Source organism: Bubalus bubalis, chromosome X (genome assembly GCF_019923935.1).
Source record: "Bubalus bubalis isolate 160015118507 breed Murrah chromosome X, NDDB_SH_1, whole genome shotgun sequence".
Classification (NCBI taxonomy): Eukaryota; Metazoa; Chordata; class Mammalia; order Artiodactyla; family Bovidae; genus Bubalus; species Bubalus bubalis.
The window spans coordinates 66,676,354-66,690,870 of record NC_059181.1 but is presented as its reverse complement, the minus strand read 5'-3'; the positions used below and the strand labels follow the sequence as shown (position 1 = coordinate 66,690,870).

Sequence of the window (14,517 nt, the reverse complement as noted above, 5' to 3'; positions counted from 1 at the left end):
TTTAAAGCATTAAGTTCCCAGAATTCTTGACATAAAGGGCAGAATTATTTTCAAAGCTTAATGACAGATATCAAATTACTTTGTGGAAAGATTATTTCAGTGCACTCTCCCATTAACAGTTATTAGAGTACCTATTTCCATACACTTTCACCAACAATGAGTATTAACTTACTTTTATTTTTTAATATGTTTTCGAGAAATTGAGTAGATACCTCAAGTTTTAAAATGGGGATTATTTCACCAACTAAAATAATATAGTAGTTTGAGAGAGTGTGTGTGTGTGTTGGCTTTGGAAAGTGTGATTTTGATTCTTAATATTCTGTTTCCAAATGCTGAAACTAAAATAAAAAGATTTATTAATGGGAACGTTTCCTTGGGAACTTGGGAAAAAGAAAAATGTACAATAGGTTTAAGTCAGATTAAGTATGATTGGAAAAATATGGTTTTGTTGAAATTTTTAAATAACCCTAACCCAACTTCTGTTCTATATAGTCAATCCCAAGACTCATACTTTACTAAACACTGTAACTCTGCTCTATCATGAGTTTGGATTTAGGGTTCCAAAATATTTTATATAAACATATAAAGAGTGTGTGTGTGTATGTATGTATGTGTGTGTATACCTAAAGTTTTGACCATGAAGATGAAAATATAGAAATATTTCTTAAATTTTATATAATATTTTGATAGCTTAGTAGATAAGAAATAAATGTACAGTACATGAATAACTTTCTGGCAATATGAGGATGGATATAGCTGAAAGTAAGAAATAAAGAGAAATAAGTAGCTTTTTCAAATCTATTGAATTAGTTTCAGTTTAAAGGATATTGACCTTAGATTCAGAATAAAAGTTATATTTGTAATGTTTTTTGTATTTTCTTCAAATATTTATATAATCCTACATTACTAAACTATACTTATATTTGAATGACATGTTATACTCTCTGCTTTGTTCTCTCTTCCAACAGTTAAAAGATGTTGATACTCGGAAAATCATAAAAGCAATGCTCTCTTATGTATGGCCCAAAGACAGACCAGATCTGCGAGCTAGAGTTGCCATTTCCTTGGGATTTTTAGGTGGAGCAAAGGTAAGAATAAGAAGAATTATGTTTCATTTATTGCTATAGCTATGAAATACCATGACATTTTCTAATAATGAAACTCAGGCTGATATAAGCCACTTTTGGAGTAGTATTTTCAATATTTAGGACCCTAATTTATGTAACTCTTCTGTGCATTCAGCAGAAAATTATATGATAGTGTTTGATTTATCTATGGATCAGACTTATAACAGCCTCATCTTAATGGAATTCACTCCTGAAACCAGTGTAAGATGCAGGATCATTGGATGTAACAAAGCAAAATAAACTATAAAAGAAGCTCATCAGAGTCCTTTGGCTCTTATTGATACATATTTCTGGTAAGCTTAATTCTCAGTTCCTAGTAAATTGCAAAGAGGATGAAGACATTTTAGGTACATTGATAGTCATAAGTGATAAATAGCAGTGTGACATGAAGGGGGGGGAAGGAAAAAAAAATAGGAAAATTTTGGTACAAGACCTTGATGCAAGGAATGATCGAGGGCAGGAGGAGAAGGGGAAAACAGAGGATGAGATGGTTGCATGGCATCACCAACTCAATGGACATAACTTTGAGCAAGCTCCATGAGATGGTGAAGGACAGGGAACCCTGGCGTACTACAGTCCATGCGGTCGCAAAGAGTTGGACAGGACTTAGCAAATGAACAATAGCAAGCCACCTCAGTTCATCACTGTGCAGTAAAACATTTTAATAAGGCAAAGTTAGGATAAAGTTAGGATAATGACTGGGTTTTTAAGAAGAACTCTTTTCAATTAATTCAGATTTTAAACTCAGTGAAGTCTATTATCTTTAGGTACAATAATAGTCATTTGTTGTTCAGTCTCTGATTAGTGTCTGACTCTTTACAACCCCAAGACTGCAGCATGCCAGGCTTCCACGTCCTTCGCTATCTCCCAGAGTTTTGCTCAAACTCATGTCCACTGAGTCGGTGATGCCATCCAACCATCTCATCCTCTGTGGTCCCCTTCTCCTCCTGCCTTCAATCTTTTCCAATTTCAGGGTCTTTTCTAATAAGTCAGCTCTTCGCAGTAGGTGGTCAAAGTATTGGAGCTTCAGCATCAGTCCTTTCAATGAGTATTCAAGGTTGGTTTCCTTTAGGATAGACTGGTTTGATTACCTTGCAGTCCATGGAATCCAAGTCTTCTCTAGCAAAGTAGTTCAAAAGCATCAGTTCTTTGGCCCTCTCTATGGTTCAGCTCTCACAACCATACATGACTACTGGAAATACCATAGCTTTGACTAGATGGACCTACGTCAGCAAAGTAATGTCTCTGCTGTTTAATACGCTGTCTAGGTTTCTCTTAGCTTTTCCTCCAAGGAGCAAGTGTCTTTTAACTTCATGGCTGCAGTCACCATCTGCAGTGATTTTGGAGCCCCCCCAAAATAAAGTGTCTCACTGTTTCTATTGTTTCCCCCTCTATTTGCCATGAAGTGATAGGACCAGAGGCCATAATCTTGGTTTTTTGAATGTTGAGCTTTAAGCCAACTTTTTCACTCTCCACTTTCACTTTCATCAAGAGGCTCTTTAGTTCCTCTTTACTTTCTGCCATAAGGGTGGTGTCATCTGCATATCTGAAGTTATTGATATTTCTTCCAGCAATCTTGATTCCAGCTTGTGCTTCATCCAGCCTGGCATTTTGCATGATGTACTCTTCGTATAAGTTAAATAAACACGGTGACAATATATAGCCTTGACGTACTCCTTTCCCAATTTTGAACCAGTCTTTTGTTCCAGGTCCAGTTGTAACTGTTGCTTCTTGACCTGCATATCAGTTCCTCAGGAGGCAGTTAAGGTGGTCTGGTATTCTCATCTCTTTTTCCACCATTTGTTCTGATCCACAGAGTCAAAGGCTTTAGTGTAGTCAGTGAAGCAGAAGTCGATGTTTTCTAGAATTCCCCTGCTTTTTCTATAATCCAGTGGATGTTGGCAATTTGTTCTCTGGTTCCTCTGCCGTTTACAAATCCACCTTGAGTGTATGGGAATTCTCAGTTCATGTACTGTTGAAGCCTCACTTGGAGAGTTTTGAGCATTACTTTGCTAGCGTGTGAAATGACTGCAGTTGTGTGGTAGTTCGAACATTCTTTGGCATTGCCTCTCTTTGGGATTGGAATGAATACTGACTTCTTCCAGTCCTATAGCCACTGCTGCATTTTCCAAATTTGTTGGCATATTGAGTGTTGCACTTTCACAGCATCATCTTTTTGGATTTTAATTAGCCCAGCTTGAATTCCATCACCTCCACTAGCTTTGTTCATAGTGATGCTTCCCTAAGGCCCACTTGATTTTGTACTCCAGGATATCTGGCTCTAGGTGAGTGATCACACCATCGTGTTTATCTGGGTCAATAAGATCTTTTTTGTATAGTTCTTCTATGTAATCTTGCCACCTCTTAACATCTTCTGCTTCTGTTAGGTTCATACTATTTCTGTCCTTTATTGTGCCCATCTTTGCATGAAATGTTCTCTTGGTATCTCTAATTTTCTTGAAGAGATCTCTAGTCTTTCCCATTCTGTTGTTTTCCTCTATTTCTTTGCATTGATCACTTAAGAAGACTTTCTCATCTCTCCTTGCTATTCTTTGGAAGTCTGCATTCAGATAGGTATTATCTTTCCTTTTCTCCTTTGCCTTTTGCTTCTCTTTTTTCTCAGCTGTTTGTAGGGCCTCCTCAGACAACCATTTTGCCTATTTGCATTTCTTTTCTTGGGAATGGTTTTGATAACTGCCTTCTGTACAGTGCCATGAATCTCTATACATAGTTCTTCAGGCACTCTGAATATCAGAGCTAATCCCTTGAATCTATTTGTCACTTCTACTATATAATTGTAAGGGATTTGATTTAGGTCATACCTGAATGGGCTGGTGGTTTTCCCTACTTTCTTCAATTTAGGCCTGAATTTGGCAATAAGGAGCTTATGATCTGAGCCACAGTCAGCTCCTGGTCTTGTTTTTGATGACTGTATACAGCTTCTCCATCTTTGGCTGCAAAGAATATAATCAGTCTGATTTTGGTATTCACCATCTAATGATGCCCATGTGTAGAGTTGTCTCTTGTGTTGTTGGAAGAGGTTGTTTGCAGTGACCAGTGTGTTCTCTTGGCAAAACTCTGTTAGCTTTTGCCCTGCTTCATTATGTACTCCAAAGCTAAGTTTGCCTGTTACTCCAGCTATCTCTTGGCTTCCTGCTTTTGCATTCCAGTCCCCTCTGATGAAAAGGATATCTTTTTTGGGTGTTAGTTCTAGAATGTGTTGTCGGTCTTCATAGAACTGTTCAACTTCAGCTTCTTCGCCATTAGAAGTTTGGGCATAGACTTGGATTACTGTGATATTGAATGGTTTGCCTTATCTGTCATCTTTGACATTGCACCTTTGACCATTGTTTATGGTGATTTTACTTTTTTCTTAACTTTGTTCTTCCATGTCCGAAATTGTACCTTTGGATGTTAAAATTAAATGATTTCAATTCCCTAATGATATACCAGTCTCTGTGAAAATTCAGGAGTTTAGCAGGTTATTTATATATATATAACTTCAAATTTTTCATCTAGAAAAGAAAAAAGTTTGTGAGAATAAGTTCCTTTATTTCTCTTGAACTTAAATTCATGGATACTTTGCAGTTATTCCATATTCATTTGTCATATAGTTATAATTTAGTAAAAATAACGAGTTTCTTAATATGAAAGTTCATATTTAGTCACTTTTTATGAAATACAATATCATCTAGCTTTATTTTTAGATAACTCCAGCCCCTAAGGGAGCTGGATGTAGTGTGACCTGTGATACTGGCTTTATTTTTAGTATACATGCAATAAAATATCCTCTGTTTGATTTGTAGATCTATGATTTTTAACAGATGTATATTTGTATAATTACTATCACAGTATGGCCCAGAAAAGTGTTATCATTCCAAAAAACCTCCTTTTTGCAACCCATTGGTAGATATATCCTCTCTAGACCTCTTTTGTTCAGTTCACTTCAGTCGCTCAGTCGTGTCCATCTCTTTACAACCCTATGAATTGCAGCATGCCAGGCCTCCCTGTGCATCACCATCTCCTGGAGTTCACTCAAACTCATGTCCATCGAGTCGGTGATGCCATCCAGCCATCTTGTCCTCTGTCGTCCCCTTCTCCTCCGGCCCCCAATCCCTCCCAGCATCAGGGTCTTTTCCAGTGAGTCAACTCTTCGCATCAGGTGGCCAAAGTATTGGAGTTTCAGCTTCAGCATCAGTCCTTCCAATGAACACCCAGGACTGATCTCCTTTAGAATGGACTGGTTGAATCTCCTTGCAGTCCAAGGGACTCTCAAGAGTCTTCTCCAATACCACAGTTCAAAAGCATCAATTCTTCTGTGCTCAGCTTTCTTCACAGTCCAACTCTCGCATCCATACATGACCACTGGAAAAACCATAGCCTTGGCTAGATGGAGCTTTGTTGGCAAAGTAATATCTCTGCATTTTAATATGCTGTCTAGGTTGGTCATAACTTTTCTTCCAAGGAGTAAGCATCTTTTAATTTCATGGCTGCAGTCACCATCTGCAGTGATTTAGGAGCCCAAAAAAATAAAGTCTGATGCTGTTTCCACTGTTTCCCCATCTATTTCCCATTAAGTGATGGGACCAGATGCCATGCTCTTAGTTTTCTGAATGTTGAGCTTTAAGCCAACTTTTTCACTCTCCTCTTTCACTTTCATCAAGAGGCTTTTAGTTCCTCTTCACTTTCTGCCATAGGGTGGTATCTACATATCCGAGGTTGATATTTCTCCCGGCAATCTTGATTCCAGCTTGTGCTTCTTCCAGCCCAGCATTTCTCATGATGTACTCTGCATAGAAGTTAAACACGCAGGGTGACAATATACAGCCTTGACATACTCCTTTTCCTATTTGGAACCAGTCTGTTGTTCCATGTCCAGTTCTAACTGTTGCTTCCTGGCCTGCATATAGGTTTCTCAAGAGGCAGGTCAGGTGGTCTGGTATTCCCATCTCTTTCAGAATTGTCCACAGTTTCTTGTGATCCACACAGTCAAAGGCTTTGGCATAGTCAATAAAGCAGAAATAGATGTTTTTCTGGAACTCTTGCTTTTTCCATGATCCAGTGGATGTTGGCAATTTGATCTCTGGTTCTGCCTTTCCTAAAACCAGCTTGAACATCTGGAAGTTCATGGTTCACGTATTGCTGAAGCCTGGCTTGGAGAGTTTTGAGCATTACTTTACTAGCGTGTGAGATGAGTGCAGTTGTGTGGTAGTCAGAGCATTCTTTGGCATTGTCTTTCTTTGGGATTGGGATGAAAACTGACCTTTACCAGTCCTGTGGCCACTGCTGAGTTTTCCAAATATGCTGGCATATTGAGTGCAGCACTTTCACAGCATCATCTTTCAGGATTTGAAATAGCTCAACTGGAATTCCATCACCTCCACTAGCTTTGTTCATAGTGATGCTTCCTAAGGCCCATTTGACTTCACATTCCAGGATGTCTGGCTCTACGTAAGTGATCACACCATCGTGATTATCTGGGTCGTGAAGATCTTTTTTTTACAGTTCTTCTCTGTATTCTTGCCACCTCTTCTTAATATCTTCTGCATCCATTAGGTTCATACCATTTCTGTCCTTTATCGAGCCCATCTTTGCATGAAATGTTCCCTTGGTATCTCTAATTTTCTTGAAGAGATCTCTAGTCTTTTCCATTCTGTTGTTTGCCTCTATTTCTTTGCATTGATCGCTGAGGAAGGCTTTCTTATGTCTCCTTGCTATTCTTTGGAACTCTGCATTCAAATGGTTATATCTTTCCTTTTCTCCTTTGCTTTTCACATCTCTTCTTTTCACAGCTCTTTGTAAGGCCTCCTCAGGCAGCCATTTTGCTTTTTTGCATTTCTTTTTCTTGGGGATGGTCCTGATCCCTGTCTCCTGTACAATGTCACGAACCTCTGTCCATAGTTCATCAGGCACTCTGTCTGTCAGATCTAGTCCCTTAAATCTATTTCTCACTTCCACTGTATAATCATAAGGGATTTGATTTAGGTCATTCCTGAATGGTCTAGTGGTTTTCCCCACTTTTTTCAGTTTAAGTCTGAATTTGGCAATAAGCAGTTCATGATATGAGCCACAGTCAGCTCCTGGTCTTTTTTTGCTGACTGTATAGAGCTTCTTCATCTTTGGCTGCAAAGAACATAATCAGTCTGATTTCGGTGTTGATCATCTGGTGATGTCCATGTGTAGAGTCTTCTCTTCCGATAACATATCACTTCCTGTTTATTTTATATTTACTTTTAACTCTGGAAATGATGTTAGACAAAAGTCAAATTGAAGTGATTTTCTTATTCAAGTTCAAAATGAGCTGTAAAGCAGCAGAGAGTTCAAAACATCAACACCGGGTTTGGCCCACGAACACCGAATGAAGGTACAGTGCAGTGGTGGTTCAAGAAGTTTTTGCAAAGGAAACAAGAGCCTTGAAGATGAGGAGCATAGTGGCCGGCCATTGAAAATTAACAATGGCCAGTTGATAGCCGTCATTGAAGCTGATCGTTTTACAACTACATGAAAAGTTGTTGAAGAACTCAGTGTCGACCATTCTGCAGTCGTTTGGCATTTGAAACAAATTGGAGAGGTGAGAAAGCTCAATAAGTGGATGCCTCATGAGGTTACCAGAAAATCAAAAAAAGTTGTCATTTTGCAGTGTCGTTTTCTGTTATTCTGTGTAACAACAATGAACCATATCTTGATCAAACTATGACACGTGATGAAAAGTGGATTTTATATGACAACTGATGATGACCAGCTCAGTGGTTGAACCAAGAAGCAGCTCCAAAGCATTTCCCAATGCCAAACTTGCACCAAAATGAGGTCATGGTCACTGTTTGGTGTTCTTCTGCTAGTCTGATCCACTACAGCTTTCTGAATCCTGACAAAACTATTACATCTGAGAAATATGCTCAGCAAATCAGTGAGATGCACCAAAAACTGCAATGCCTGCAGCCAGCATTGGTCAACAGAAAGAGCCCAAGTCTTCTCCATGACAAAGGAGAAGACTGACTGTATGTTGCACAACCAGTGCTTCAAAGGTTGAATGAATATGGTTACAAAGTTATGCCTCGTCCATCATATTCACCTGACCTCTCATCAACTGATTACCACTTCTTCAAGTATTTTGACACCATTTTTGCAGGGAAAATGATTCCACAACCAGCAGGTGCAGAAAATACTTTCCAAAAAGTTTGTTGAATCCTGAAGCACAGATTTTTATGGTATAAGAATGAAGAAACTAATTTCTCATTGGCAAAAATGTATTAATTGTAATGGTTCTTATTTTGATTAATAAAGATGTATTTGAGCCTAGTTATAATGATTTATAAAGTTCATGGTCTAAAACTGTGATTACGTTTGCACAAACCTAGTACTACCCTTGGTATCATCAGGCATAGTGCTTTCTTGTGGATTTAATATACATTTCTCTAATGGCTAATGATGTTGAATATCTTTGCTTGTGCTTTGTTGCCATCCATATGTCCACTTTGATGAAGTGTCTGTACAAATGTTTCTACTGTTGAGTTTAGTGAGTTATTTATATATTCTGTATGAGACCTTTCTCAGATATATAATTTGCAAATATTTTCTCCCAGTGTATAGCTTGTTTTTCAGTTCCCTTAATAGTATCTTCTATAGAATAAATGTTTTAAATTTTAATAGATTTCAGTTCATCATTTTTTTCTTTATGGATTATGTTTTGGTTGTTATATCTAAGAACTGTTTGCCTAACTTAAGGTCATTAAGATTTTCCCCTGTGTTTTCATCTTAAAGTTATATTTACATTTAGATCTGTGCTCCATTTTGCATCAATTATTGTTTTGTATTTAAGTGAAGTTTCATAGTTTTGTCTGGTTGTTCCTACATGAAGGCTCTCTTCTCCCCATTGAATTTTCTTTGTTTCCTATTGCTGCTATAACAACTTTTCAAAAATTTAGTACTTAGACAACACAAATTTGTTGTCTTATGTTTCTAAAGGTCAGGAGTCCAAAATTAGATTTCACTGGATCAAAATAAAGGTATTTAGCAGGATTGTGCTCCCTCCAGAGTCTCTTGGGAGAGGATCAGTTTCCTTGCCTTTTCCAGCTTCTGGGCTTCTCTGATAGCTCAGTTGGTAAAGAATCTGCCTGCAATGCAAAAGACCCCCATTCAATTCCTGGGTTGGGAAGATCTGCTGGAGAAGGAATAGGCTACCCACTCGAGTATTCTTGGGGCTTCCCTTAGGGCTCAGCTGGTAAAGAATCCACTGCAGTGTGGGAGACCCAGTTTTGATCCTTGAGTTGGGAAGATCCCCTGGAGAAGGGAAAGGCTACCCACTCCAGTATTCTGGCCTGGAGAATTCCATGAACTGTATAGTCCATTGGGTCCCAGAGTCGGACACAACTGAACAACTTTCACTTTCACTTCCAGCTTCTAGAAGTCACCTGATCGTTTGGCTTGAGGCCCCTTCCTCCATCTTAAAGCTAAGAGCAACTTCAGTCTTCTTGACTCTTAACTGTTGGATTCTGTAGTCATATCATTTTTTTCTTCATTTTGGCCCTCCTACTTCCCACTTATAAGGACCTTTTTGATTATATGTAGCCCACCTAGATAATCCAGTGCCGGGGTCCAGCCCCGGCTGATCCAGGGTATTCGAAGGGGAGATGGCGTCAGCGACTATTTAAATATTCATTAAAGATATAAAGAGTAATAGAATGAGGATAGCTCAGTAGGAAAATTCAGTGGAGAAAAGAGGCTGAGTAGCTTGGTTTACGCAGGAGACCAATAAAACTTCAAGACAAGAAGTTTGCACCACTTACGTAGGCTGCAGGCATCCTTCTGTTCTCCCGAAGGAGAGGAGACACTGAGGCCTCCCCGGTTGGATCTTAGAAGCCCAGGCATAATTAGTAAGCATGGTGGGTTCCGCGCTCCAGATGGAGACTCAGCCAGAGTTTGAGAAAGAGCACGACATGGGGAGACCAGTCTTTCAAGGAACTGATCCCAATTCTTTATTTTCCAGGGTCTGTTTTTATACACGGAGGTGTTATACAAAAGTCACGCGGGGACAGCAGTCCTGACTTTTATTAAAGTCAGGTGCTTCATACAAATGTTTACAGAGGTCTTAGGGGTGTTACATCATCTTCTGGCCAGGGGGCCTGCTGACAATTTATGACCCTCTCCTTGTGACAGTGGTCAGTCAACCAGAACATTTTTTTCTCCAAGGGTGATTATTCTTAAAACAGACACCACCCAAATAAAGTTACATTCCTATAGGGTGAGGGTGTAGTGGGTTTTAGTTAAAGAAAGAATTTACTTAGCCTAAGGTCTAATGTGATTTATATCAAAGGTTAATACTTATTTCTTCTATATATTCATTAATGTGTGTAAGGGCAGGGGATGTGGAGTCTTAGCAACAAACATTGGCTCAACAAATGAAAAACCCTTCACCAATACAATTTCTAATCAGCCCACTATACTTATACTAATGGTTTTCTAACTTCTCTAAAGAACCTGTTTTTAGAAGGTTTAAAGCATCTTGTGCCTCTCATGGTTGGGAGGCTGTGAGCAATCACATGTGGCCGGACAAGCCTGTCAGGCAGGCTAGAGAACCTTCAGAGGAGTTTTTAAGTTTGAAACACTCCTGTCACACCCAGGAATTATTATTAACTGGAGCTCTAAGTTAACTCCTTCTCTGAAAGAGGTGGTGGGGGACAGCCCCCCGTAAAGTCAGAGGTATAGGTGAGAGCACAAAGTAGTAAAGTAGGCAGACTCTGGTTTTGGGGGTAGATGCTCGAGAATTTCCAGGGGGACTCCTGAGGCTCGATCCCGCCTTTGCATATGTCGAGCCTCCTTCCTCATGACCTTTGCCATGGGCGGAGTGCCTCACGCCGGCCCCCAACAATCCAGAATACTCTCCCCAGCTCATATTCTTTCATCACATCTGCAAAGTCCATTTTACCATGTAAGGTATCATCTTCTAGGTTCTGGATATTAATACATGGAAGTATTTAGGGAGCCACTATTCTTTCTCAGATAGATAGTTGGATGTCATCATTTTCTGAATTCTGTTTCTTTGATCTATGTGTCTCTCCATTCATCAACACCACAATGCCTTCCGTATTGTAGTTTTATAGTACATCTTAAAGAGAGGTAGTATGGTTCTTCTGATTTTTTTTCCAAAATTATTTTGGCTTTTCTAGTTTCTTTTCTTCAGTCTTTGCTACAAACAAGCTGGATGGGACTCTTAAATGGATTTTTAATAAATCTCTAGACCAATTTGGGGAAAATTGATGCCCCTTACTATGTTGATTCTTACAGTTGATGAACACAGTATGTCTCCCCATTTATTTAGATCGTCTGTAATTTATTTCATATGTATTTGTAGCTTTCAGCATATAGATACTGTACATATTTGATTAGATCAGTGGTTCCCAATTAGGGGTGATTTAGCCCTTCAGGGGACATTTGGCAGTATCTAGGGCTTCCCTGGTAGCTCAGACAATAAAGAATCTGCCTGCAGTGCAGGAGACCCAGGTTCAATCCCTGGGTCAGGAAGATCCCCTGGAGAAGGGAATGGCAACCCACACCAGTGTTTTTGCCTGGAGAATTCCATGAACAGAGAAGCCTGGTGGGCTACAGTCCATGGGTCACAAAGAGTTGGACATAACTAAGCAACTAACACTTTAACACTTTCAATTCAGTTCAGTCGCTCAGTCATGTCCGACTCTTTGCGACCCCATGAATCGCAGCACGCCAGGCCTCCCTGTCCATCACCAACTCCTGGAGTTCACCCAGACTCACGTCCATAGAGTCAGTGATGCCATCCAGCCATCTCATCCTCTGTCGTCCACTTCTCCTGCCCCCAATCCCTCCCAGCATCGGAGTCTTTTCCAATGAGTCAACTCTTTGCATGAGGTGGCCAGAGTACTGGAGTTTCAGCTTTAACATCATTCCTTCCAAAGAAATCCCAGGGCTGATCTCCTTCAGAATGGACAGGTTGGATCTCCTTGCAGTCCAAGGGACTCTAAAGAGTCTTCCTTCTCCAACACCACAGTTCAAAAGCATCAATTCTTCGTTGCTCAGCCTTCTTCACAGTCCAACTCTCACATCCATACATGACCACAGGAAAAACCATAGCCTTGACTAGATGGACCTTTGTTGGCAAAGTAATGTCTCTGCTTTTCAATATGCTATCTAGGTTGGTCATAACTTTCCTTCCAAGGAGTAAGCGTCTTTTAATTTCATTGCTGCAGTCACCATCTGTAGTGATTTTGGAGCCCAGAAAAATAAAGTCTGACACTGTTTCCACTGTTTCCCCGTCTATTTCCCATGAAGTGATGGGACCAGATACCATGATCTTCGTTTTCTGAATGTTGAGCTTTAAGCCAACTTCTTCACTCTCCACTTTCACTGTCATCAAGAGGCTTTTTAGTTCCTCTTCACTTTCTACCATAAGGGTGGTGTCACCTGCATATCTGAGGTTATTGATATTTCTCCCAGCAATCTTGATTCCAGCTTGTGTTTCCTCCAGTCCAGCGTTTCTCATGATGTACTCTGTATATAAGTTAAATAAGCAGGGTGACAATATACAGCCTTGACATACTCCTTTTCCTATTTGGAACCAGTCTGTTGTTCCATGTCCAGTTCTAACTGTTGCTTCCTGACCTGCATACAGATTTCTCAAGAGGCAGGTCTGGTATTCCCGTCTCTTTTATTGGTCACATTTGCTCAGTGCTGGGGAGTGCTACTAGCTTGTGGTCAGTAGAGGTTAGACACTAAACATCCTGAAGTACATAGAACAACCCCTCCTATAAGAAAAAATTATCTAAATGTTAGTAGTGAAGGATGAGAAACCCTGGGTTTATACTTAAGGATTTGTTTTTGTGGGAAGGGGTGTTGTAAATTTTTAAAAATGTTGGTTTCTAGTCGTTCATTGCTTGTTTATTGATACATTAATAATTGTCTATTTATATTGCTCATTATAATGATAATTGTCTTGGTAATTACTGATGTATTTGGAGTTTGGGCTACCATTTTATTTTTGAGAGCTGACCTGAGTTGAGTTTGTATATCTTAATTTATTTATTTTTAATTGGAGAATAATTGCTTTACAATATTACATTGGTTACTGCCATATATCAACATGAATGAACCATAGGTGTACATATTTCCCCTTCCTCTTAACCTTCCCTCCCACATCCCACTCCATTCTCCCTCCACCTGCTGCCCCGCGCCCCGCCCCGCCCCGCCCCACAAATAGAGAGCACCAGATTTGAACTGCTTCCTTGGGAACAGGGAATTCCCTCCAGATATCTGTTTTATATGTGGTAATGCATATGTTTCAATGTTGCTCTCTCTCTTTGTCTCACCCTCTTCTTCCCCCAGTGTCCACAAATCTGTTCTCTTATGTCTGCATGTCTATTACTCCCCTGAAAATAGGTTCATCAGTACCATTTTTCTAGATTCCATATATATGCATTAATACACGGTATTTGTTTTTCTCTTACTGAATTACTTCACTCTGTAAAATAGGCTCTAGGTTCATCCACCTCGTTAGGACTGACTCAAATGTGTTCCTTTTTATGGCTGAGTAATATTCCATTGCATATATATACAATGACTTCTTTATCCATTCATCTGTCGATGAACAACTAGGTTCCTTCCATGTCCTAGCTATTGAAAATAGTGGTCTTCTATTTTATTATTTGTTTTCTGCTAGTTGTCTGTTTATTTTGTTGCTTTGTTTCACCTTTCCTACCATATTTTGCATTATTTGAACAGGTTTTACTATCCCATTTTTTTTTTTTCTAATTAATTAATTTTATTTTATTTTTAAACTTTACATAACTGTATTAGATTTGCCAAATATCAAAATGAATCTGCCACAGGTTTACATGTGTTCCCCATCCTGAACCCTCCTCCCTCCTCCCTCCCCATTCCATCCCTCTGGGTCGTCCCAGTGCACCAGCCCCAAGCATCCAGTATCGTGCATCGAACCTGGACTGGCAACTCATTTCATACATGATATTTTATATGTTTCAATGCCATTCTCCCAAATCTTCCCACCCTCTCCCTCTCCCACAGAGTCCATAAGACTGTTCTATACATCAGTGTCTCTTTTGCTGTCTCGTACACAGGGTTATTGTTACCATCTTTCTAAATTCCATATATATGTGTTAGTATACTGTATTGGTGTTTTTCTTTCTGGCTTACTTCACTATCCCATTTTATCTCTTGTGCCTTTTGCTCTATCTCTTTGTATAAGTTTTTAGTAGTTGCTTTAGGAATTATAATATACTTTTCACCGTCTACTCAGAATCAGTACATTATTGCTTCAAGTGAAATGTAAAAACCTTACCACCCTCTAAGACCCCCTTTATGTTTACAAATCATTTTATGTGTTACATCTGCATACATTGAAAAA

The 14,517-nt window shown here is 39.4% G+C and overlaps 1 protein-coding gene across 2 annotated transcripts in view; it reads left to right on the top strand.

Moving 5' to 3' along the window:
• Nucleotides 1-14,517, top strand: part of ABCB7 (ATP binding cassette subfamily B member 7) — a 162,299-nt gene that overhangs the window by 109,989 nt on the left and 37,793 nt on the right. For both annotated transcript variants that reach the window (XM_006068268.3, XM_025276884.2), the window contains exon 4: nucleotides 969-1,088. In XM_006068268.3, coding sequence (XP_006068330.1) covers nucleotides 969-1,088 — 120 coding nt within the window. The remainder of the gene's footprint in view (nucleotides 1-968; nucleotides 1,089-14,517) is intronic.